Source organism: Ornithodoros turicata, chromosome 6 (genome assembly GCF_037126465.1).
Source record: "Ornithodoros turicata isolate Travis chromosome 6, ASM3712646v1, whole genome shotgun sequence".
Taxonomy (NCBI): Eukaryota; Metazoa; Arthropoda; class Arachnida; order Ixodida; family Argasidae; genus Ornithodoros; species Ornithodoros turicata.
Window position 1 is genome coordinate 55,841,990 of NC_088206.1, and position 27,204 is coordinate 55,869,193.

A 27,204-nucleotide genomic window follows, 5' to 3' on the forward strand; every position below is an offset into this window, starting at 1 on the left:
CCAATGCCACTAATTATTTTTCCGTTTTGCTCTTGCGCTGGCGGATACCGGCGAATGCAAGCGGTGGATGCGGATTAGGGCAGATTAGGGCTCGTGATAAGTTGTTTGGCAACTGGCATGCTGTTCGGTCACGTGCCTTTGTTGTCAAAATCGTCGAAGCGTCGAAGTGCCTAAAAAAAACCTTAAAAACTCGTGAACACGTTGGGGAAAACCATAGAAACCGTGATTTAATTTCACCGATGCCCGCAAAATGCGTGCGGAAGATGACGATGCGGAATTTGACGACTTTCTCCCAAATGGTGAAAATGACGAGTCTTTAGAAAATATTCAAGTTTCTAATGAACTTCGCGCTGGAGTCACACTCGAAGAAGTGGTAAGCACCCCAGAGTTGTTCTTTACGCACGTCGTCTCTTGGGGTACGTTTACGAAGGGTACTAGCGTATGAGAGCTTACGGATAGCCAGGATTTTTCTGGGGCGGTGGGTTTAGGGCCGCATGCTACACACTGCACTGCCTATGTACAGTGCTTAATTGACATGGTGTTAAGCTTAATAAGAGCTTGTTAAGATTATTCCTCATATGTTAACTTGTTCTATCTATTCTAGCTCGATATTCTCGATCTACTGACAAACAAGAAGAAATTGACACCTGATGTCCCCTTATACAGACGACTAGGTAAGATTAACTGAAATCCTGTGGAATGAACTTGAATGAAATTCAGTGATGCTGCTGTTCACAACTCCATTCTTTAGCACCACGATTTAGAAGAGTTTAACAAAAAGCTTCGAGGTAGAAAGTGGACAAGTAAATCAATAAAGCAGTAGTACCTCATGGCTGCAGAGCCACTGTGAGGCAACAGCACGAACAGCTCACTCACGACTGAGGTTCTTTGGTAACACACAGCGTAGCACAACAGTCCATGAAGCACATATAAATTAATCAAACAACCAGGAATTACGGTCACAACAACAACAGCAGCACACGTGGGGTTAAATGCCAACCGAAACTCCCACTATAACCCAAGACTTACTTTGATGCAGATATCGTATCTCTAAGGGCCTCGGCTTGATGGAAGGTGTGCTCATCATGAGGTTATTTTCAGTTCGTGTCATGAGATATGCCTCCCATATTTCTCTGGTGAATTGTTCTTTAAAAACCCCTTCAATAGGCGTTCTTGCGAACTCTGGACAGCACCCACGTTCACGACAATGTGTTGATAGATTGCCGGAAGGAGTGCCACTATGCACTAAGGCAGTGGTTCTCAGAGTGTGGTCCGCAGACCCCCGAGGGTGTTGGGGGGGCGGGGGGGTCCGCAATGATGGAAGACAGCCCAAAGACCGTCTTGGCGAGTGCCGGTCACATCATCTCAGAGGGGGACGATATTGATGTATGACAATATACGATGCTAAAGAAGACGGACATATACTACCTTCTCATTTCCTGCATGGCAGTGCCTTGTTTGTTTGTTCTTCCTTTTCTTTCATCACGTCCCTTATTTATGTCAACATGAATCGTACTCAACGGCGGTCCTCGGATTGATTCTCGGTAGTTATGGGGGTCCGACGCAATGAGAAGTTTGGGAAACGCTGCACTACGGAACAGTGTTCGCAGAGGCAGATGTTAATGCACTTGCTTGTTTCACACATACACTCCTCCACATAAGGGGATCTTGTATACAACCCCTCTCTGCATTCCACAATCTTCTGTTTTATTCTGCACTTCTCTGCATATGGATCTTTGTTCGCCTTTCTATATTGCCGAATTAACTTAAAGGGGCACTAAAATGCAAAAACAAGTTCACTTCAAATTACGTTACACGCTATGTTAATTTCCTACTTGTTATCATAATTCAAAACTTGGATTCCGTTACGAAGCTACAATCAAAATTATACCAGACTGTTTCTTGCTTCGGCGTTAAGCAGTGAACGACGCATCAGCTCGTGCATCGGTGTTTTTAGTCCGTGCACGCGCGTGCCATGCCATGGAGCAGTCCCGGTGAAAAATATAGTGCGCGTTGCGAAGCTGACTGGCGTCGCTGTCCGAAGGACTTGTAGGAAAATGTTGTCAGTGAAACATACGCGAAAACTTTTGTGGGCTACAATTCAGTGATTCGGTATTGAGAAATGCAGCAGTGCGCTTGATGTCGCGCATATATGGAACACTACGATCGGACCTGTTCCAAATCCACACACCCACGATAGGTATGCGCGCGCTTCTCCTACTGTCTCATTGGATGCCGCCAATCTTTGCCTCCTGGGCGTCCCATTCGTTGCCGCCAAAGACGGCTCTATTATCATTGCGTTTTCCTTCTAAACGGTAGCGTTTTGTGAACTAATTTTGTTTGAATTTTAGTAATTGAAACACATACTTTCGTTTGAGAGCAAGTTGTTTTTGCATTTTAGTGCCCCTTTAAAGGGGACTAATATGTGCACAGTGGCATTGCACCTAAGTCCTAGCTCATGATATTATGTGAAATACCATGGACATAAGGGATGGTAGTCGACCTACCCTGAGCATTCCTCTCCTGTTTCTTACCACATCCTTGAAATTTTGCTAAGAGGTTTTCCATCACCGAACAAATGACAGGCTCATGGTACCCATTTCCATGGAGTCTAGAAACCTGCATGTGAAACAAAGTACAGTGAAACCTCCCTATCTTGAACACCCGCGGTGCAGCTGAAGTGTGTCCTACTTAGGGAGGTGTCCGAGTTACAGAATATGAGGCAAACAAAAAATGGAAAATATCGCAGCTCTGTTGCCAGAAATGTCCCCCTTCTTCCATTCATGGTCGTTAGTGGTACCTGGTACCTCTCTATACCCACTCTTCACTGATAATTATTACTGATTTTGGTAGATTCAATCCTGTGCAGATTCCACTCAATGACGTTACCTTTGGAGCTTTTCGAGCAGTGTGCTGCTTGCTTAATAATTTAACCCCACTTGGAATTAAGCTCAAGGACTTGTCTCTGAAGCACCAGCCCACTTTTCATTGCTTTGGTGCAGTGCGTGCTCAAAGGCACTAGACAAACCGAAGACAAGTGCTCACACAATGAACAGTTACAATGTAGATTGACAACACTCGTTTTTGGACTCTAAAAACTAAACCACAAAATGTTGAGACTTGTATAGGGGAAAAAAGGGCGAAAGTCATGGGCACTGGCTCATTTTGGGCCTCTTGGTGCAAAGATGGGCCAAGATTGAGGTAATTTGGCCAGGGTTTTGTCCAACTTAGAAAGGAAAACCTTGTCCTACTTCTGGGATAGGGAGGTGTCTGACATAGAGAATTTCGTCCCCACGTAGTTTCAATGGGAGCCTGCCGGTGCAATGAAATCTTGTCTGACGTGGGGTGTTGTCCGAGGTAGGGAGGTGTCTGACTTTGGAGGGAAAAAACACAGCGCAAAAATGACAACCACGGGAGGAACACAAGACACACACGTTGGAGGTTTTACTGTATGGAGCTTGTAGATGCAGGTTTGCATAGTGCAGCAGATAGAGCCCCTGCAATGATAGCTGGCTTCACTAGCTTCGCGTCAGCCGAATCAAACTGTAAGAGTGCTCATCTAGAGCTTCGCCAGTAAGTCCGGCATATGTGGTGCGGTTTGTATTGTAGGCGTAGGTCAAGGAATTCAAGAATCCCTTTCGCATGTAACACACACATGTACTTCCGGCATTCTGAGCTACTGATGAAGACAGTGACATAGTCAAAATTCATGATTTCCCGATCCCGCAAACTTTTGTTAGCTACGTAAAAGATGAGATAGTCATCAACACACCCAAAAATATGGTGCTTACATCTGGATTTAAGAGTAGAGTCGATCCGAGTGTCACATGCTCCTAAAAAATGTCACAAAGAATGGGCGAAATGGAGGACCCTATCCGAGTCCCACTCATCTGTATGAAATATTGTCGAAATATATGAAAAATCACATGCTCTGCTGCTGTTGTTGCAACCGTTGTTCCCGGTTTATAAGTGTGTCGTGCATTGTTGTGCTACTCTGTGTAAGTTACCAATCAACCTCAGTCATGTGTGAGCGGTTTGTGTTGTCGTCTTATTGTTCGTCTTCTAGCGGCCCTACAGGCATGAACCTTTACCAATTACGCCGACTCTCCATGATTCTACAGTAGTTCCTCAGTTTCCTGTAGTGACAAAGCTTGTCAAAGCATTTTTAATACATAGCTTTCAGTACTTTCACTTTCTAGTAGTTTGCATAGCCCCACTGGCCTTCACAGTTTTAGGCAAACATGTCCACACGGAGAAACGGGACTGCCGTTTCTTGGCAGAGATGCTTCAGTCGGCCATCTTCAGTTACAAACTGGATGCCGCATCGCAAATTTTGGAAGAAATCATTTCTAGGCCTTATCCCGCTGATCAGCTTGCTTACAAGGTTAGTGGTATATATTTGCTACACACTAAAATCATTTGCCTGCCAGGGCTGTTTTGTAAATAGTTAATGTTTGTCTCATCCAGTATCAAATAATTTTGTCATAAATTTTTTTGGTATCTCAAGACGGGAATGTTCCTCATTGAAGCTCATCCCTCTTCGACACCCGAAAAAATGAACTATTTTATACGGTAAGCACGTCACTATATTGCAAAACTCAGCTTGCAAGGCATAGCATAAGGATTTTTCAGAAAGAAGGTAATGCTAATTAATACTTTTTCTTCTTTTCTTGTGCAAGTTTAGTTCACTATTGAGAAAATTTGTGTACTAGATGGTTATTCACATAGTTTTACTGCTCCATTGTCAGACATGGATCGATGGTTTGCATTGCCTCCTTGCGAGCTGATGCCAATGTACAGTGAAACTTGATTACTTCAAAATACTTCTTGATTCAAATTTATTCTTAGATATTGACTCTGAACCATCATTTTCCCCAGTGCCACGAAACCACTTATACAATTTATACTTCTACATCACTTATACATACCTCTCTTTGCTTTTTTTTTCTCCTGTCCTAGACACTGTCACTGTCTTCGGCATGCTGATAAAAAGGAGATGGCTCTGGAGTACATCATCTATTGCCTTAAGAAAGGTGACTACAAGCACCTCAGAACATTTTTTCAGGTATTCTATAATAGCAAGTTTTTTTTTTCCAATTTTCTTCCTTATCTTACAAATATGGCACATTAAGGGGTGGTCGCATCTGTTTCAGTCGAACTCGAAACTGCAGTGTCATTCCGTTCCAATTTCGAAAATCCCACATGAAACACAGGTGTAGTTTCACTGCTATTAGACGAAATACGTGACAGGAGCAAACGACGGATGTTGCAGGTATGCCGAAATCTCCTCTCTGGAAAAACGAGAGAACGTCACTCCCTAAGTACCAATGAGTGTGCGACCTTCAGAAAAGTAATGCCGCAGCTGAGCAGGCATCTCATAGAGTTATGGGGCGTATGGATGGCGCCGTTTGTCCTCCGATTGCCTCACTCTTACTCTCCGCACACTCATGCCGCCGGAGCTTCTGCAGCCACTGAAGCAGCACTGATCTTTCAAATTTGTTTATTTAACATCTAAGCACTTTAGCAAACATCTAGTTCTCTCTCTTTTTTGAGAACGTGTCGTGTTGTCTTTTTCTGTTCCGTGTCTCAGGTTTTATCGTCGTTTTACAATGTGCCAGCTCACCTGCACCCTTGCACTTCTACCAACTAAGCACTTTTTGGACGAAAAAAATTGACCGGGTAGATTGCCGACCGATGCCGAACGTAGTGGCATCAGTTTCATAGATTGGTTTCCAGATGCGACTGTCCCTTTCAGGACACCACTCAAAAGGAGAGCCCACGACCTACTAGATTATAACGACCATGTCATAGGCACCCCTTCCCAACGCCGCACTTGGAAGCTAGTGGTGGCGCTATTCATCGGCCCAGTTATTGCTTCCTCGACTTCTACAATACTTTGTACTTCAGCTTTCCTTAGTATTTTTGTACAAGCAGTGGATGTCCCACAGAAGATGTTTAATTCTAAAGTTGAATATCATCATCATTCTACGCGTTTTCATAGGAGCTGTCGCTGTCGTCTGCCACGGTAGTCGTACGTCCGCTTCTGCACGTTCAAAATTCAAATTTACGTCGTCCAATCGTGGTGTAGATCTTGCGGGCCAATGAGTAGCTCCCTTAGCTGACCGTGCGGACAGGCTCCTCATAGGGATTGCCGATTATCACATGGTCGTTATAATCTAGCAGGTTGTGGGAGAGCCAGTTGTCAGATACTTCTACTTTCAAATTTCATAGCGTTATTAGCATGACCATTACGTTTTGTTGTGCAGGTTAGACTATCGAGGCTGTGCTCACGGAATATGTCTTTGCTTCAGAGTACCCTCACAGTGGTACCAGGGAGAGCAATCGGCACCATTTTTGTTTCCACGTCAGGCGCTACATGGGCACTACTTGTTGAGGCACCGGTGAAGTGAATCACAACTGGATCCACATGTGCCCCTGACATAGTTTTGCAATGTACCTGACAGATTGCTCCATCAATGGAAGTATACAAGGTGCGAAAACAGAATGTCACCAAATGCTTCTCCTCGTCCCTCTGTAAGGGTACTCTGATGAAAATTTCAGCGCCCTTACTCGCATTTCTACGTTTTGCATTTTTAGAGTAATCTGTCTGTGCACAAGAAGATATTTAGAAAAAGTGAACGCATCGAGCTCATTCTGAAAGGTTATCTCGGAATCTTGGACTACCTGGAGTGGATAGAGTGCATTCACAGTGACGAAAACGAACGAGGTACGTACGGGCAAGCGCTTTTGTGAGCAGTTTGGTACGAAGCCATCTAGCAAGTAACATATCTCAGTAAGTCGTTTACAGGTTCTGTTCTATTAGGGGACACTTGAGGTACAATGGTAAATGGATGAGATGGAAAGATGCAATTCGTGATCATTTGAACAGATGGGGTGGCACATGTGTATTTATTGCCTGGTAATTGTGGGGCATTTCATTAATGGTCTATGGATTTTGTATTATAATATAATGCTATAGTGAAAATAGATATGTATAAACTCTATGCTGAACTGATCACATGCAGGTAGTTTTGTTACAGCCCTTACGGGAACTTTACGGATCTATGTTCTGTATGTTCTGCATGGGAGTGCTAGGTTCTGCAGAACATTAGTTGAGAGACAATAAGTTATGAAGTATTATGGCATAGCTAGACATAAACATGAAACAAACTGTTGCAGGCCCTTTTTGCATTATAAGATTGTTCATGTATCCACTCACAGGACCAGTTACAGCTCAAGGAGGTGAAGCTGCAATCGTTGAGAACTATCGTTCCCTCACGTGTGCCGCAAGGGCTGCCGAACATTTTAAGGAACTTTTGATCTGCGAGGGGCCTTTCGATGTATTTATTCTAAAGTATCTTGAGGTAACATTTCCCCTAATTTTTGTGTTTAGCTCATTCTGTATAGAGAGAATGCTGTGTTGTTATCCAGTGTATCAAGAATTGAGAGTTTGTTTCCACCCTTTGAAGAGAAGATTAATGTGGAGATTACAATTTTCCCCATAATGCTGCTGAATAGTTGCTACAATTATCTTGCTAGAGGGATGATAGACTCAGAAACGAGAACACAACAGAAGTGCTTCCACCTCATAATGCACAGCACACCAATGATGGAACATGTTGTTACTTTAAAATGGCATCTGGGTCTCAAAACTGACAAATAAAATTATGTGGAATATATATGTTTACACAAGATATCAATTAGCCATGGCATAGAACCCATTAATCATATGCAAACTTAATGTGGAAAATGCAGTGACACTCTATTCCATTTCTTATCCTGCTTATATCACCCCAAAACAACAACAATTCTATTTGAAGACCATTTGAAGTTGAGGTTCACCCATAGTAAAATGGTGGTGGTAGACAGTTTACTATGATTGTGCTACAGTAAAACCCGCAGATAGCGATATCGCGTATAACGATATCCCTCGTAAAACAATGGTTCATGATTTTACCGTCAAAATATACATTGTTTCTATGGGTAAACGACCCGCGTACAGCGATGGAAACCGCGGTTCCGAGTACTCGTATAACGATGTTGGACGCTGTCCCGTGCGCATAACCTCGCCGCAATTTTCGCCGCGATAAGATACAGTAGAATCTCGATGATACAAATCTCACGGGGTAGCGGAAAAATTCGTATCGTCCGAAATTCACATCAACAGAGTTAAACCAAACTAAACATTGAGACAAGAAAATAGACAGCGACTGTTCATTTTCCAATACTGTCAGTGAAAGAGGTAGGTGGTAAAGCTTTTGTGTCTCCGTATTTGGCCAATGCTGCTCAAATTCGCGAGATGATTCAAAAGACCTAGCACGTGCTTTCCACCCCCGAGTCGCGCAACAGGGTTCTAAAGCGAGCTTCTCCTGAAGCACGCAGGCGTTAGGTGAAGCCGACTTGCGGAATAGGGACGTGTAGTGTTGCCAGAAGTTGTCCTAATATGTTCCCTGGTTCCCTCCACGAGTTCTGGTCGCTGTTTTTCCAAGCCAGTGCAATGTCACACAGCTTCAAGTTTTTTTTAGCATCTGTTTCTTTTGCTATACGCGGGGTGGCGCGCGACTTTTCGGGGACGCGCTATTTAGGTCAGCCTTCGTTTAACGATGTACCCCGTATAACGATGGAATTCGCGATTACCGTCAATATCGTTATACGCGGGTTTCACTGTATAGACCTGATGGTGTTTGGTCACTACACCCCAGTTTTGTGCAACAGTAATTTTCTGGACCTGTGACCATGTTAGTTTCACACCAAAATCCTAAACTAATTGAGTCGCATGCCTGATTTTGACTGCATTGAAGCAAATTGTACGCATGTACTCTTACCCTTGATGCTTCTAGTGATTAATTATTGCTACCAAGATATGTAACGTACCTGAACCGGCAGTCATTTCCTTTTTTGTGTTTAATGCTAGGTGCAAGAGTACTACAGTCAAATAGGGGAAGCAGATGTCATGCTGGAGGAGTACGTGGAAAAAAATCCTGAGAACCTAAATGCATATATCTACCATTATACATTTCTCAAAAGACACAATCTTAAACCTGAAGAACGCCTGGAATACCTACAGGTAAACACAGGACCTTATGCTTTTAAAAGGACCGTCTCATATACCATGACATACTCCGAACGATTATCATTCTGTTCTCCTTCATAGATAATGCAACAGTGTGAATTATCCTGGCCTGAATGCCATGGTTACCAATTAAAAAATTTAAATGAAGAAGAGCTGCATGGCTTCCCATGAGCTGTGCTGGCCTAAACGACATCTGCTAATTATTTTCTTAGATAGACCAAATAGACAAGGTGGCAGTGTTTCTATTCAGGTACATCGTGGACTAGACACATGCACAGTTCTCCCAGATTTTTCTCTTACAGCAGGAAATTATGAAATGTTAACAGTAGTGAAAGATAAATTACTTTTTTGTGTTATGTACCGCCCGCCAAATGGGAAAATAGGCAATTTTATAACGTCTGTTGAAAAACTTTTGCGGAAGATAATGACTTCTAATCTAATGTGACTAACAGATTCTCTCCTACAATATTTTGAACACTGTTACACTCCCGACACGAATCACTGCTTTGTCTTCAACCTCGATTGATGTTATGTTAACGAATGCTATTACGAAAACCTGTTTGGGTGGCGCTAGAATGACTAATGTCAGTGACCACTTACCTGTGTATTTAATATGTAACCTAAAAGTAGAACGTGAAGAAAAAACAATGTACAAGTTTCCGGCGATGCAGAATCAAAAATAACAAAGACTGTTAAGAGCATCAACTGTTTACTACATACATAAAAGCAAGACTTTCGTGCAGTAGGCTGCACTTCTTCAGGTTTGAGGACCTGTTACAAGTGGTGAAGCACATATCAAAAACCAAGTCACATAGTACAAGAGAAAAGGGTAAGGGTGAAGAGAGCTACAAACGCAATACAAATATCAACAAAAATTAAAAACAAAATGCAATCAATAGGAGGTGGCTGGACAAGGTCAGACAGACATACAGACAAGTGGGAGTTGTACGTGGAGGTGTACTCCTCCACGTACAACTCCGACTCGTCTGTATGTCTGTCTGATATTTGTATTGCGTTTGTAGCTCTCTTCACCCTTACCCTTTTCGCTTGTACCATGTGACTTGGTTTTTGATATATGCTTCACCACTTGTAACAGGTCCTCAAACCTGAAGAAGTGCAGCCTACTGCACGAAAGTCTTGTTTTTATGTATATAGTAAAGAGTTGATGCTCTTAACCGTCTTTGTTATTTTTAACCTAAAAGTACATAGAGAAAAGGCACAAAAAGCAATAGGTATACAACCTATTACGGATGGATGCCTGAATTTGTTTAAGCAAGATATTAGCCCTGTAAACTGGGATCCAGTGTTTAACGAAAATGACGTTAACGAGTGCTATTCAGTCTCCAATGAAAAATTCATAAGTGTCTCTGAAAGACATTTTCCTTTCGTTAAAAGAACTATATTAAAAAAATTAGAAAGCCTTGGATAACCACAGATTTGCATAGCATGATAGAAGACAAAACCCGGATGTTTCATGGCTTTCTTAAAACGTGTGAAATCGAAAAACTAGAAAAATTTCATCGTTTCCGGAATAAAGTTACCTCTACTCTCAGAAAGGCAAAGACTGATCACTACTTGCAAAAATTGAACGAGGCATCGAAATGCAGCGATCTAGTGTGGAAAACCCTAAATTATATTTTAAATAGAAAGCGTCGTGAACAATGTGATAACATTGAGCTCAATGGTGTCTAGGACTATGTCTGGTGAAGAAATGGCTATTCAGTTTAATGATTCCTTTGTGAATTTAATTACGGAAAGTCCAAAGACCGGCGCAAATGATTTCTTAAGAAATTATGTTAAAATCGATTTTTCTGTATCCGACAGGTGCTAGGGGAATAACCAGTATCCAGGGTGTTTGCTCTAACGTGTCCGGAAATTATATTTAAAGCGAGTGATAAAAGAAAAGCAATTGGTACTTTTCTGCTACTTGAGTAAGAAACAGGTACTGCTTCACTAGTAACACCTGTTTCTTAGTCAAGTAGCTGAAAAGTAGCGCTCATTCCTCTTTTATCGCTCGCTTTAAATAAAAGTTCTGGACACGTTAGAGCAAACACCCTGTATATGCATTATTCAACAATTCGAAAAGCTGTGATATTGCTGGTCTTCAGGTAGAGCCCATCAAATATGTCATTGATGTAATAGCTCCAGTCCTTGCCTTCATGTATAATTTGTTATTGCAGAGTGGCATTTTCCCTACAGAGGCTAAAGTTTCAATCATCTATAAAAGTGGCGATGATAATTAATTATCAAATTACTGCCCAATATCAGTCCTCCCAGTGTTTTGTAAAGGCCTGGAGAAAATAATAAATGTTCGCTTTACAAAATTTCTAGACAGACATAATGTAATAGTCGATCAGCAATGTGGTTTCTGGAACAATAAATCAACAGAAATTGCCTTACTAAAACAAAAAGAGATAATCATTAGAAATTTTGAGACAAGGAGCCTAACCCTAGGTGTCTTCGTAGATTTCCGAAAAGCATTCGACTGCATGAATCATAATGTATTGGCCAATAAACTAGAATGGTACGGCACTCGTGGTATGCCACTAAATCTAATAGAATCCTACTCAAGCTTGCGTGAGCAGGCAGTTGTAATAAATAACATCCCGTCTAATCTCGCATGTGTCCAAGCAGGGGTTCCACAAGGCAGCATATTAGGCCCTTTAATTTTTAATATATACATTAATGACATAGTCAACATTCTTCCAATAATTAATGGCACTTCCAGATTGGATATTATTATATACGCAGACGATGCAACATTACTTTTTCCTGAGCAATCAATAACAGAAATTGAAGCTTTAGCAAATAACGCGTTGCAAAATTTGAAAATGTGGTCGGATTGTAATTCATTACGTATCAATACAACCAAACTAAAACAATGCTTTCTCGCCTGAAAAATAAAGTTGTTAGTGATAATTTTACACTCTGCTATGATAATAAAAAGCTCGAGACAGTATATTCCTTTAAAACTTTAGGGGTGATATTTTCAGACAATTTAACTTGGAACATGCACGTAAAATACACTACAAAGAAACTAGCTGGCGTAAATGGAATATTAAGCAGATATCGTTATTTCTTACCAGAAAACATAAAATGCCAGATACATAACTATTGCTTTCTCGTTTGGGGTACAACTACTACCGCAACTATAAATGAAATGCAGGTGGTACAAAAGAGAGCCTTGAGAGCGGTTGCTGGCATCGGTTCTTCTTTACGTAATGTAGATTTGTTCAAATATTACAGTGTCATTCCTATATCAAACTTCTGTAGTACTGCGTCCCAGTACTGCATCACGCTACTGTTGTCAGCAGCAGACTTCTTGCCGTCTCTTCTCTTCCGGGGTTCTCCTTTTGGGAGTGTTTTGCACTATGCTCTGCTTCCTTTTGTCAGTTGTCATGCATGACTTCTACACACCTTGTCTAGAATGTCTACCTCACTCTCTGTGTGCATGTAGATAAACTGCAAGACAAATGAAAATGCCATAACTGCCTCGGTGTCCATGCTGAATTCTGAGAAATTCTTGTCGTCTGCTATTACGGCCGATTTTGCTGTCCCTCATGCTATGTACCCTCTGGAGCCTTTTTTTAATTAAATATATGTTGCAGACGATCAGCACCAGATGGCGCGCGTAGCAGTGCTCAGTGCTCGATTGAATACTTTAGCTCGAAGGCGCACATATGACGCACACTATGACAACATGTGTGACGCATCACTATTCGAACGTACCCAAAGTTTATAATTCTCTTGGGTTATCTGGAGGAGACGACCTCCAGAATATAGGAGCCACGGTGGCTATACGCTGTGACAGTGTGTGTCTACACATGAGAGGAGGAGGGCAGAAGAGAGGCCACATGACTTGCCAAGCATGGGGGCAAGTCGTCATACTCCTGGTTGTTGTTTGATGCTGCATTCTAAAACCTATTCAAGTTAACTCGGGAGTAGTATTCTACTCGAAGCGGCGTTTGAAAACCGGGTCGAGTTACTTCTGTGACATCACTACCTGCGTTCCAAAACAAGGTCGAGTAAATGAGAGAGTTCACTCGATCAACTCAACTTCCCAGGATCGGCAGGGATGGGTAGGACCGAGTAGTAACGTCACACTGGCCGTGTCCCTTCTTTTTTGGGGAACTGGGAACTTAGTCTCACTTTGTCTCTGGTGCTGAGACCATGTCAGAGTGCACGTGGCCCATCTCAGACTTATTATTTTACCCCTTATTTCAAAGCCCAAGCAATACCACAGCATTCACAAATGGGGAAGGGAAGAAGCTAGAAGGATGTGCTGTCCTTTGAGCTACTTGCATGGCCTATAATCCATTAGCCGTCCAGCTGTTTCGCAGAACTTTAGAGAAGCCTTGAGGGCTGAGGAGTATTCAGGGAACTGTGCACACAGCCTTGACTGCAAATGGCTGTTTTGCTGGAATGCTCACCCGCTGGTCTGTCCAGTAAAACATCAGCAATTCTCATTCTTTGTGGTCTTGTGGGAGTGAGGTATTCAATGTGCTTGACATCTGTTGTCTCCTAAAATGATATATTCCTGCATCTTTCTCGAAAACTACTACATTATTCTCAATGAAACTTTCACTGGTGTGTACCAATAGTACCTGTAAAAAAAAAAATCCATGATGTCCGGAATCACCAAATCTGTGTGGAACCATCCCTTTAATATGGACTCTTTCAGAACCTTGCGTGATACTGCAGTTTTTCATTTCTGATTGGTTACGTTCCAGACAATCTGTAAGATGGACCCATCAAATCCTCTAGTCCTTGAGTACGCTGACCTCCTGGACACTTCAGGTATGTTACGTCATGCTTTTTGCTATGCATACTTTTGTTAACGTGTCGCGTTATATTACATCAAAATGTTTTTCAGGTCCTGGGATCATAGAGGTTGTGAAAATACTTGCAAATTTTGTTGATTCCTTTGAAAACAAGGACTCCAAGGATGGCTGGAAATCCCTTTGTCATCTGGTGCTCAATGCTGCTCAGAGGTGAAGATATTTTGACAGTGCCTTATCAACTGTACAATGAATGGGACACACATTAGTAGACATTTTCTGCTCAGTTCTGAGATACATTCTTGTTTACTGCATTCATCTAGTGAACAGCCAGAAATCGAATCATCCTTGCACGAACTTTGGAAATCAAGAAGTTCATACTGGACCCTGTACCACTTCCAAAGGCCCAAACTATCGGGCACTCCTGAAACTTGGGTCTTCAAAGCAGCAGTCCTACGTGTGCTCAACAGATCAGGTATCTCACTTATTTACCACTGCTGCATATGAAAATTTGTGAAAGACAGATTTATCACAATTACTACTACATGTTTCTATGGATGTACTAAAGGCTCAAAAATGCCAAAAATTTTTGAATATAGGTAAATATTAATATCTGAAACAGAATATAGATGTAAAGTTTTTGATGATACTTTTTATCAATACTTTTGGAACGGCAATTGAGAGGTGCGTGGCTTGAGTCCCGCCTCTATCTGGCTTTTCCAACGACTGCCATATTTCAACTGATGCCTTCTCGACATATGTTTTATTGACGAGGCTGCTCTGAAACTTCCGAACTGTACCTCTACTTGATGCCACGGCTTTCGGTGTTGGCACTTTTGGGAGTGGGACGCTGTCCAGAGTTTGTTTGTGCATGCTGTCGTTGGTCATCGACGCTGTGGGCACGTTTGTTTGAATAAATTGTGCAGCCAGAAAGTGAGTCAGACTCTGCAGACGATCGCTCTGTTGACCACAGGTATGGTAAACGTGTTGTCGCTATTGTCAAATATGTGTGACAAACCTACGACTCGCGCAAATGCAAGTGGATATCATGACATGTAGGCATTAGATGCGGTAGGGCACAATTATAGACTTATTTGGTGCAGCTGTGGTACGATAATTGAATTTAGTGATCGTCAGATTTTTCAGGCTGCTGTATTATTCTGACTTTTTCCCGGTCACCGTCAAATCCGGAAAATCGGTTGGCTACCGTAATTAATGTAACTACTATGTAACTACTGCAATTAATTAACTAACTGTAATTGAATCCTACTCTCTGTTGGCCCATAGCAATTGCTCTCCCTGTCTTTTTTCGTTTCTCCAAACCCTTGTGGAAACGTAACACATGCTAACAACTATCAATGTACGTCTGTGAGCCCCATATTTAAGTCGACTTCAACATCCAAATGTAGTAATCCCATTCACAGTCACCCTCATTCAAGTGGCTGCCTTACTGAACTTGCTCCCCTGGTGAACTGCATGAAGTGCACTAGATGGGTTACCATATTTGATACAGAAACATGTTGAATCCGGTAAAGACTTGACATTTTCTGTGATAGAGGTTGCTGTACACAGAATTTTAATATATGCAGTATGGTTATCAACAAGCTTCAGTGTATTTTTCAAAACAGGCAACTCTGTATGATGCTAATATGTATGTTTTTTAGAGCTGTGCGAATATTCGAAAATTCAAACATGAGACGAATATCTGATGCTATTCGAATGCTATTCGCAACCTATTTTCAGAATTCGAAATATTCAAATATTTTTCGAATAGTACTAAGGCGAAGTATCACTATCGCCATTCTGCAAGTGGGCTCCACCTCATTACTTTGAAGAGTTAGGTGAAGCCCACTTCATGTTACTGCCATTGTTCTTTGGGAGCACAGCTCTATTAGTTACACTTGACCTCATTACTCTCGAGCGTTAGGCGAAGCCCGCTTTACGTTGCTAAAAATGAGTAAAGACACTAATGCCCGGATTCTCGATTCGCCCTGGGTGTTAAGCGCACGCGAAGGGGCCCTTCTGTCCATGCTTCGTGAATGGACGGAAGGGTCCCTGCGCGTGCACTTATTCCTCAGGGCGGAGCGAGAATCCGGGCCTAAGTGTCACTAAAGTCTACATATTTTGTGAGCTCGTGGTCAACACTATACTCTGGGCATTGCAGGTTCCAGTAAATGTACTCCCACCTCTCAGGGTTATATTCAGTAACAGATGGAAATATGTGCAGTTCCTAAAAAAAGTACAGGAAATTCACAATGTAAACAGAAATGAGAAGATGCACACAGAGCAGGCTGCATGGAAAATGTTGACTAACCCTCAATGTTGTTCATCCCACTAATGCAGTCTACCATACACAACACAGACGGACCCTTCTCTTACGATAGCTTATGCTGACTGAAAAGGCTCACAAATTTGGAGCAGAACATCATCGAATGAGCACAACATAAAATATTTCACAATGACATATTCGAAATTATTCGAATTGGGCCTTTTCTGATTATTCAAACTCGATTCGCCTCCTGAAGAAATGATTAGGATTCAATTTGCAGTGCAGGTGAAATATTCGTAAACTATTCGCAATGGAAATTTTGCTATTTGCACAGCTCTAGTATTTTTAAATATTGCTGCTGCGGTGCTTATCACCTAGACATCACAGTATAATATTTTTAGCAGTTGTTGCAAAAAAGCAACCAGTGCCAACAAGCTTTTGAAATAATATCTATGCCTTGATGACCCATAGACAAGGAGTTTCCAACCATCGTGAAAGAACAGCTTGAAGAAGAGGACAATGAAACGCTTCTTGAGCTCCATAAGAAATACCAGCAACGTGCCCGTGGCAAAAGAAAAGACAAACAAAGACAACTCTAAAATGTGCTGTCTGATCAATGTTCTGCTATTTTCAAAATCTGACAAAACTTTTAAGTCCTGTTAAAATGCATTTTATGTTTTTACATTTTTCTTTTTTTAGCAAACTGTGTTTGGTAACATCAGTGTTTTCTTTATCCTACCAACCTGTAGAATTAGGTCTTCAGAATAATGTCGTCCTCATTTTTCACAATATCATTATTATTGTGTGTGCACGAATGAAATTCTCAGTGTACTCGGTTGACAATCAAGTATTGGTTGTAAAAGTTAGAACCAAATGTGCAGTGGTTTGTCACCCTGAATGCAAACGACCATTAGTTTACTTTAGTGTGCACATTATGGCCGTATACATATAGTAGATCATGTACCGTCAAACCCTAGATCATCATCATCATCATCATCATCATCGATTTAGGATAAGCAGCAAACTGACACAGTGTAACTCGTTACCCAAAGTACAGTACAACCTCTTTGGTGTGCTGTCCTACATGACAGAGTTATTTAGAGCTCTGTAGCACTTTTCTGCATCATACAATTCTCACTCACTGTCAATGATATCTCTGTGCTATTCTAAGCCTTTCATTTAGCATCCCCGTACTTATTTTCTGATGTTCATCCACACCCCAGGTGTTTTATTGTACCTGTTCAAAGGAAGCGTTGTCAAGCCCAGCTTTCTCATTTGAATGTACAGGACACAACAAAACCTTTGTTTGGAAATGAATCATGCTTTATTTTATGTCTTCAAAAGAGAAAGTTGAGTGCATAAATGATCTGTCAATGTTATCAAAATGAAGACGTGTGTCCAATACTGTACCATAATAAAGCAGTATCACAAAACATTAATTTGACGTTGTAAGTCACCGTTTTCGTCTTGTACTCCGTGGTGGGGCATCTGCGGCTATGCTCCTCTTCTGTGGGGTTTTTTGTGTTGAACTTGCTTTCTCCCTGCCAGACTCCCCTGAAATCACAGCATAGGTGAGTATGCTATTCAGTACACCATGTCAGCCTGGGAAATAGTAATGAGGGAAGAGACAGCAAAAGGTGAAATAAAGGCGCACCTTTGTCCTTGGGCTCCCATAGCGAACTCCTAACAAACCGACCGGCTGCTCCTTGATCCAACTTTGGCATTTTGGCCTTGTCTGCGATTTGTTTCGCTCGCATCATATACTCCTTGATACGGTCCTGAAAGTCCGAAGAGTAAGATTTCCCGTACGTTTTTACCCCAAGTGCTACACTGTGTCTGCCCAAGCGGGCAATATTCGACCACTGCTGTCAGTTGCCGAAAATTCCAACATCCATTCTTACTAGTTCTTTGCGTATGCCGTGCTCCTTTGGGTCCTCTCCGACAGTGGTAAGGTATGCTGGAAGATAGCATAGACTGCTCAATTTCTTAATTACACGTCAGTGCAACGCCACTTACTCCAGAAGAGTGAATTCATGGCGTACAGGATGCTGAGGTCTAGCCGTGCCTTGTCAAGTGGTGTCAGCTTCAAAAGAAATGTGATATTAGCTACGGACTACACGGTCCAAACCGAAATTGCATGAGACGCCGCGTCACCTCTTTCGTGGCATCTTCTAAACTACTGGCTAGCAGGGGTTCCAATATTTGACGAACTTTCTTCAGAGAGTTGTGAAAATGTTGAGCTCGCTCTTTTAATTCTGCTGGAAAATCTGACGAGTGAGAACTTTCTCCAATCGTGATAGCAGCCATGTTTGTTTGTTAGTCCCCATGTCGCTGCGGATATACGAGTAGCAATATAGCGGGCGGCCTACAAGCGCCTACAAGGCACAACACACAAGTACATGGTGCATACTTTGCTCCCTTTGCACTTTGCACAAACATGTATAATCTGTGGAACATAGAAACAAAATGCAAGCAATCTTCTGTGGGCAAGTTGTTGATAACATTTCCCTGAGCGTGGGGCGCGTGGGGTACGTATACAACGACCAACAATGACAGACACAGACGAACGAATGTCTGTCGCTGTGTATATCCCAGACTCAGGGAAATGTCAAGGAAATGTGACCCACTTCTGGGATTTTTTTCAATGTAGGCGTCTTATGTTGTTGTTATGGGATGAATTTTCAGAAATTTGCCGTCCACGTTAAAGCTACATTCATAAAACACAAGATGCTTCGCTGTTTGCTGTAAAACCAAACACAAGTTTGCAAGTTGCAAACGAAAAGGCAATATCTGCCCCAATATTGTTTTCAGTCATTACACACCCACCCACCAAGGTAGTCTGGCGACACTGGTAAAAGTTAAAGGGCCGCCTGCAGGCTGCAGTGTTCTGTTAGCGTACTTTGCACGTTCAGCAATACCTTGGTTTTTTATTACGGTTGATTCATCACATGACAGTACAGGTCTCACAAACAAAAACGTTGACAACAACAATGACCTTTCCTTAGCAATGCACTTTCCTTCAACACCAGGTACGTTGACATTAACCTGTTACGTCAATGAGCACACTCGACACGTAATGTAGCAGCCGACGTAGTGTAGGCTACGCCTGTGCGATTTTTATTTGCATGACGTTTTGGGGGCATTGTTACCTCTCCCTGTCTTTTTCTTGTTCGTTTCTTCGTAATTTCGAAACAACTGTACGATAGCTTGAGCGACTACCTTTGTTGCAATCACGGTGGTTGCAATGTTACGGTACGTTTATGCAATCCCTGTAGGGCGCATGCCACTCTAAGCTGTATATAAGCTGTAAGTAAGCTGTAAGCTCTAAGGTGTATATAATTTGAATAGTATCCGTTACTTTTCCAGATGTTTTCATTTGGTGAAGTCTTCCAAGTCGCTTTTACATCAGAATGACGGATCGAACTGGTGAGTTGCCACGGCGTACAATCAAGCATGTATAAATATTGGTCGTTCTAAACTGGTACCGGTTGTTGTTGTGAAACGACACTGATGTGACAATCTTCGAATGTGTCGTCCTTCAACGTTCAACCTGATAAAAGGACCAAGCAACGTTACGTGTTAGTTGAAAGAGTAACTGCTGATGAGACTACTAGAGAAGCTACTGTCAGTCTACCTTGGATGCAATGACACCTAAATAGAGATATGGCATTGCCTAAACTATGTTCAAAATTCTACTTTTTTTAATCTGAGCATCTAGTTCAGCATTGCAGAAAAATTATTCTGATAGCATGCTTAGACTTATGCTTAATTTTTTTATGTACTGTTTCTTGCACATCACAGATGGAGGACATGGGCAGCTGTCGATAGAAGCACTCCGTCACTCACCTGCAGCTCGAGCCATTTTCTCGGGTCTCGCTACATTTTTGATATCGTTTGTGGCCTTACACCATTGGTCTTCTGCAAAAGAGGAATTTCACAGGAAAGAAGTCTACGATTGGCTGAGGGACGTTGGCCTGTCTCAATACAGCAACTCCATCTATGCAAATGGCAAGTGTGGACTTCTTTTCTTTTTTGTACAACAGCTCGTCAGCAATATTTTGATGATACGTTCGATTTATGGACCTCCTCTCCTGTCATTTGTATATTAAAGGCACTCAGACAAGTTTCCGAAGTTATACCCTTATAGGGCCGGCGACAATGTATGTCCGTCCGTGGCCTTATAGAGTCACATGACACTGCGTAACAGTGCCACCACCACGCGATCGCCAGGCTGTGTTTGCGGTTTGCGCCTGAATTGTGTAGCCATCACGGTAAGAATGGAAAACAGTTTTCACAAAACACTAAAGGGCTTTCAATAAAAATTGAATAGCATTTCAAAAAGGGTTTTGCAAAAAAAGAAAATAAACTGGCGATGGTGGCCCTATAAAGATATGGGCCACAAGGGCCAAAGATGCAGACAGATTTTTTCAGAATAGGTTTTGTGTTTTCCCATTGTATGGTACAGGGCAGATCTAGGGGGCATGGGGACTGGATATCCTGAACCCCCACATATTTGTATCTGGGAGACTTCCGAATTTCGTTCGGTCTCCCGATTGTACGGGCGCGCCCTCCAATCTCCCAGAAAATTGGGGACTTGGGATTTTCTTCTCCCATATTCCTTTAAAAGCTGCGCAAACGTATTTCTGAGAAGTTAGACAGCCCGTAACACGTGTTTCGTGGCATGACCATCCATGGCTGGAGGTTGCGGCAGATCGCATGTTTCATCGTGTGTGCTTCTCAAGTCTTGCTATCATCCTATCGTCAGTACAGTCTCGTACAGTAGCTTCGTCACCTCCGATGGCAAACCACAGGCAGAAGAAATACCCGCACGTGTTCCTCATGCGCGCCAAGTGCCTTCTCACTGGTTTTCTGGTTGAGCACAACCAGCCGCGGGGGCTGACCACATGTGACTGCTGTTCCGGAAGATGTTCCCAAAATGTGACGAAGCGAAGCGCTACAGGTGTGGACGGACGAACCCCTGCCATCATCGGTGAAATGCCTGCGGTCTGCACAAAATGCAATGTTGGAGAGCCTGAGACGACGCGCATTCGCAATTGCAGTTGACGAAAGCAACGATAGCGCGTCGCAGTTCCACCCGATAGTGGCTACGTATGATGAAGAGGAATCGCAATACAGTGGCAATGCTATTTTGAGTGCACAAAATTAACAGACAGACACAAAGACCAACTGCTCACCAGTGATGGGCAGTACTTGAAGTACCAAGTACTCAAGTAGTACTTTAAGTAAATTTCTGTCTACTTGTACTTTTCTTTAAGTATATTTTAAATCGTGTACTTTGTACCGTACTTAAAGTACTTTTTTCCGAGTACTTTCCCATCAAGTACTCAAGTACCCAAACTTGGACTCCAGACAAAAAAATCACAAAAGACTGTTGACTCAGTGTGCGGCGCTCAGGTATGGAAGAAGAGGGGGACTGTACAGATGAGAGGCTTGTATTTGGTTTCATGTTCGGCTCATTCCAGTAAAAGTGGTTGAAAGTTGTGACCTGTTCTTTCCTATTCAGTGTCTAACCGTGTGTCCTTATTCTTGTGGCTAAAAATGGAGTTGTATGTTTTTGTTATATTATTTCCTTCATTGGCAATTAATAATCATTTTATATCACAATGTGTGATTGCATTACATGATGAACACTTTGAAAGACACACATGCTTTCATTTCTACATTTTATTTTGTTTTTTTTTTAATTGGTCACATGGATTACATTACTGCAGATCACAGTCGTATAAAAATGGTGGCTTACATTGTGCTTCATCCTTTTTTTACTTTCTTGAACTTCTTTTTTTAAACATGTTGTATTTCAAAAAGCAGCATGGGATGCCCAGAAATATATAATCTCCATTGACCTGTACTTTTTTTTTGCCTTGAAATTTCCTAGCCTGTTATAGCAGAAGATTACACTACAAGACAACACTAGGGGCGGGTGATCTTGGATCAGTCAGGGTATAATACATAATCACAGCACAGCTGACTGGTTACCTCTCTACATGTAACTGCAAAGTATGTCATCTGATTAAGTTCATATTCACGGGTTAGCACTAACCTAGGACTTGATGGCTTTAGAGCATTTGTCAAGAATGCTCCCTAAAGTTTTGCCAAAAAAACAAGACACAGACACTAAACAGTGAAATGCAAAGTGATACAAATTAAATTCGCAAAGTACTTGATGAATACTTGAAGTACTTTGTACTTTACTTGAAATATATTTGGAATTGGGTACTTTGTACTGTACTTGAAGTAAGAATGATGCCAGGTTCTTGGTACTTTAATTTAAGTATAATTTCGAGGTACTTTGCCCATCACTGCTGCTCACACATTTATCTCCCCCGAACTCCCTTTCGTTTGCTTTTGAAAAGCCCAGTGTGGTTTCTTTGAACACAGCAACAACCACACTGGTGACAACGTAGTACTAAGATGTGCCGCAACCTGTGCCCCTCCCGGTGCCTTGGCTTTCATTAGGGCACGTTCTATTGCATTTGCCACAAGCATGGTTGTTGCAGTCCTTGTAATTGTTCAAGGCAGAGATACCGAGATAAGCTATTTTTAATGCAGTCCCAACCTGCTTATCCAGACACTAGGGATAGGCGGTATTTAAACACATTGTGTTTAAAATACTACTTGAAATATAAATACCTTACATGTGTTTATATATTGTTCTTAAATATAATCTAGAAAAGTATATATATTTACATACTGTTTTGGGGTATTTATTTGCCTAAATACTTGGTAAATACATCTAAGTACACCAATAATATACATGTTTCAAAATTTTGCAGCTGCAAGCGATATCCCAGATCCAAACCAAAACTTGAAAAACTGTTGCTCCACAATTTGTATAACTGCTGTGCAAAATATTTCATTAAAATTTGTGGTAAATTTTATAATTCCATTATAGGCAAGCTTGAGCGATGGGCAAGACACGTAAACAAACACAAACACGAAGGCTTTGTTTACGTGTCTTGCCCATCGCTCAGGCTTGCCTATCATGGAATTTATCCACCAGCCAGCCTGCATTTATGCCATTCTGTCAAATTTTATAATGCACTTTTTTGCTGGTGGCTGGTCCCCTGTAGCATCACTGTTGGAAGTTTCTGAGATTTGATCAAAAAAGCATAGGAGGCCACAGATTGGAGATAGATTCTCGATCACGTTTTGGCAGCCTCTTTGGTTGCCATTGTTCTGGTGCCACACTCTATGACATTCACAATGGTGTGCTTCAATGAGACCAGTGGCACCAGCTTGCTATTCATGATATAGCAATGCCTTAGTGCATTCACACAGATGAAGTTGGTCTGATCGTGGTGCCTAGATGTAAAAATGAGTTGCAAGGGAACTGTAGGATTGTACAAGCAGTGACAATCCTCTGCAAAACTGAGTGCATCAGGAAAGGCCGGGACCAAGTGACACTTTCGTGGATGAGCAGCTTACGGTAATACTGGTTTGTGTGAGTTGTTTCTGGATAGGAAATTTTCCATAACTGGATAAAAAGTAATGGTACCTCATCAGTTCCCAGTAATTTGACAGAAAGAGCTTTCCAGTTAAGTTCGCCAGGATAAGTGGGAACTAATGGTACTTGCACCAGCTAATTGCTCACTTTTTCTTTGGTACACATCTTCTCACTTCATCGATGGATGAGGCAACTAAAGGCCAGTCTGATAAGGAAACTAAACTGAAGTAGCAAAATATGTGGGGTTGCAGGAGAAAGCAACAAACTTTGTTATACAGAAGGAAACAGCAAAAGAACTAAATAACACATATGCACAAGACACTGACTTTGCACTGCATATGAGTACATTCGTCCTCTACCTGTCCACTCAATGTTCCTTATCACAGGTGGATATCCAAAAATATGCTGAAATGTTAGATATTTGTTTACATTTCTTTGAAAGTGGCTGATGTTGAATGAACACAAAGGGCGTGTGGAGAGCAAACAGTTCTTCATAAAGTACATATTGTGTTATGTTTGCAAAGACTTCTGTTTACTTTGTTACTTACTTTCCTTGTTTGTTACCTTTTGCTGTATTCCCCGTTGATACTTCACAATGAGTCGTACGTGCAGGTGACATTGCGCAGGACCATGAATAGAGCATTACAGCAATAAATGTTATCTTCGTGTGTAATATAAAATTGTAGGGTACAACAGCATGGTTATTAAATTGTGTGCATGCATTTATCTGACGAGGATCTGCCAGGGATTCTCATCTAAGAAGGCTGTTGGAACTCCGTAGGGGGGGGGGGGGGGGTGTAGGGGGACCCCTATCATGTGGCTACTTCCATGTGTATTCACATCAAATGTATTTTTTGTAAAATCGTGGTGTAAAACAGTAGGGTCCTAGGAAAATCCTGGTACTAAGGTAGCTACCTCTCACCCTGAAAAGTACTAGCTGATTGGCAGAGACCGAAAGGGACAGGCGGAGCAGGAGATTGAGCGACGGAAATAGAGAGAGAGAGAATAAGAAAGAGTGAAAAAGAACACTCATTTAGCAGCATACACATTTGTATTAGTCTGTTTGGACTGTTCATGTAGATGGAACACACAATCAACACATAACCCCCTACGTGGCACTCGAGACCTTGCCGCAATGCAAGGTATGGAGCTGCACAGCACACGTTCTTCGCTGTGTAACAAAAGATGCCTCAAGGAGAAACTTTTTGCAACACTATGAGAGAGTTCAGTATCAGATTTCAGCTTCTCATATTTCATTAACACTGTAAGGTACCGGGTGTGTGGAGGCAGCTAGTCTGGTGTTTGCAGAATTTCACAGCATACCACCTGCACTTGGGCGTCAACAGGAAACTCGTCCGTTCAATTTTTGGGCGTTATTCGCCCATCTGGAGTTTCATCCTTGCACATAAACGCGAGTCCCCCTTCAGTGTCGTCTGCATGCTTTCATCTCATGTTGCGCTTTTGTACTTGTCGGAATATGTCTACTTCCTGGAGTGAACTTCGACTCTGTCGTCTGTTGTTCGTCGCAGGGTGTTCGACGTTGGCGCGATGCGCGGCGCTGGCGTCGCCCGTCGCTGCCACTCTCCCGTCCAGCGCCGAGGGCGACCCCTGGCCCGGGGTCCCAACCGAAGCCCAGGCTGCCCTTCGGGACGCCGTACGCCGCCTCCGTTCGCGGCTGCTGCTCCGCCGTTGGCTGCACGAGACATCAAGCATCACGTCTGCGCACGCAGAGTAAGTCGCATTGCATTTTTTTCATCTCGTTTACGTTTTCGCACAGCATGTTTTTGTTAGATGCGCGTAGTTGTCGCCGAAATACGGTTTAAGTAGCACAAATTCGACATTAGACGATACTGTTACTCCAAATTGTTACTTCAGTTCTCCACTTGGTTGCAGAAAACGTAGTCAGTGTTTATGTGCAGGACTTCTCCACAAAGGACAGATCGCCGCGCCGAAATCGGGTCGTCTGCTTCAAGTGTAGCGCATTGATTGGTAGCAGCTGTATGCATATTATTGGTACCAGCGGTACCAGCTGCTAGTCGCAACAGCCAATTGCGTTGTAGCGCTCATTGAAGTTTGCATATTTGAAGTTACGTGCGCACCATTATCGAATGGAACATTTGGGGTGATGCCTTACCTCATGATCGTGTACACTTGGGGATGATGTCTATTTTGTGTCTGCCTCTTCGATTCAGTCAGAATAAAAATAATCCCATGCATTTTCTCGTCGGAAACGATGGGCTCATATAGTGTTTGGCCCAAAGAGAAAAACATTTAAAAGTGTGGTGTAGGGAATACGGCGAAGTTGTTGACAGCAACTCTTCGCATACTGTTTTTAAACTAAGTACAACGAAATCCCTTTTTCACGAATTCGAGAGAAATTAGTCGAAAGTGTCAGCCGTGTGTGTGGCTTGGTTGCGATAAACTAAAATTCAGCCAGCATGGTTTGAGGAGCACGGACACTATTCGGAAACCGCGTGGATGCGAACAGCAGCAGCGGCGGTCAAAGTCCGTTGTCAGGGGCAACCGCTCAAGTTTGCCTGTTCATTGCCTTACCCGTCTCCGCAGAAATGAATGACAATGAAAACTTCCTGCACGAAGCTGTTAGCGCTAATTAAATGCATTGTTATGTGACCACCCGTGCCATGGAGTCATTTTGGGCGTCCAATGCTCTTTTAATGTTCCGGTATCAGTAATGCATGAGGAGGGAAGAGCTTTTGCAGTACGCATTTCTTTTCCTTTCCTGTTTAATATAACGGTATAATAACGGCAATATATTTGTTTCCAATCGTTGAGGTTAGCTCGCCCACTTTTTATTTTTATTTTTCCTTTTCTTGCTGCTTTTTTATTTCTTTTTTATTTCCTCTTTTTTCTTTTTTTTATGCATTTCTTCTTCCTTTTTTTTTTTTTCTTTTCTGAGTATCAAGCGACGAAGTTCCTTCGGCGATTATCTGAAACTTGGCTGTGAGCAATGTCTGGTCTATGCCTGACGAGTGATTTTGTGATTTGTTGATGCTTCGTTGACTAGGAAACTCGCATGATGAATTCGTGAAGCCCTAGTTGTCCAAACACACGCATATACGAAAGACGACGGTCAATGCAAACTTAATTTGCACTCTGTGATGGCTGGTCGATTCGCGAAAGGGAAGATCAGAATCAAAAAGCAGACACCAGTGGCTGCCAAGAAAAATTAAAAAGAAACAGAGCGCTGCCTGTGTCAATTGGCGAGCAGTGTACAATATCGCCACAACGAAACTAGTTTCATTGTGGCGATGGGTGTGACATCTGAGACAGAAGATCGAAGAAATCGAAGCAGACGATGGCCGTGTCGTCTGCAACATCAGCACGCAGCGAAAGAAAAAGCCGCGTTCGCTGGTTGATCAATGTGTGTAGAGGCAATAACGAAAGAGAGTGCAATGAAATGAGAAAATCGAAAAGCCTATTTTAAACAGGTTTCTAGCCAGTAATCGTGCGCTTCATGGTCGAGGACGACAAAAAGAAGAAAAAAGTTTTGTAGCTGGATTTGCGTGACCTCACTAGATATGGTAAGCTGCGTTGTGCCGCAGGGGAAGATAGTGGGAACCATTGTAAGTACCTATAACAGTTACTGAAATTCAGTCGA

At 42.3% G+C, this 27,204-nt stretch overlaps 3 protein-coding genes across 3 annotated transcripts in view; 2 read left to right on the forward strand and 1 right to left on the reverse strand.

The window, feature by feature from the left end:
- Positions 1-24: 24 nt before the first annotated feature.
- On the forward strand, positions 25-17,559 carry LOC135396755 (TATA box-binding protein-associated factor RNA polymerase I subunit A-like). The gene is made up of 12 exons (XM_064627910.1): positions 25-373; positions 605-674; positions 4,230-4,384; positions 4,508-4,572; positions 4,960-5,065; positions 6,598-6,727; positions 7,222-7,364; positions 8,915-9,067; positions 13,804-13,870; positions 13,947-14,064; positions 14,175-14,326; positions 16,592-17,559. Exons 1-12 carry the CDS (start codon positions 251-253, stop codon positions 16,717-16,719), a joined length of 1,410 nt encoding a protein of 469 aa, XP_064483980.1. The 5' UTR covers positions 25-250; the 3' UTR covers positions 16,720-17,559.
- On the reverse strand, positions 17,422-18,494 carry LOC135396756 (nuclear nucleic acid-binding protein C1D-like). Its single transcript, XM_064627911.1, has 5 exons — positions 18,275-18,494; positions 18,137-18,203; positions 18,022-18,077; positions 17,775-17,898; positions 17,422-17,674 (listed from the first exon to the last, which is right to left on the reverse strand). The coding sequence occupies exons 1-5, from the start codon at positions 18,425-18,427 to the stop codon at positions 17,574-17,576; spliced, it is 501 nt and encodes a 166-aa protein (XP_064483981.1). The 5' UTR covers positions 18,428-18,494; the 3' UTR covers positions 17,422-17,573.
- Positions 18,495-18,955: 461 nt separating this feature from the next.
- LOC135396754 (apoptosis-resistant E3 ubiquitin protein ligase 1-like) overlaps positions 18,956-27,204 on the forward strand; it is a 53,296-nt gene continuing 45,047 nt past the window's right edge. The window contains exons 1-4 of the mRNA XM_064627909.1: positions 18,956-19,149; positions 19,487-19,546; positions 19,922-20,128; positions 25,115-25,316. Of these exons, the coding sequence (XP_064483979.1) occupies positions 19,531-19,546; positions 19,922-20,128; positions 25,115-25,316 (425 nt within the window). The 5' untranslated portion in view covers positions 18,956-19,149; positions 19,487-19,530. The remainder of the gene's footprint in view (positions 19,150-19,486; positions 19,547-19,921; positions 20,129-25,114; positions 25,317-27,204) is intronic.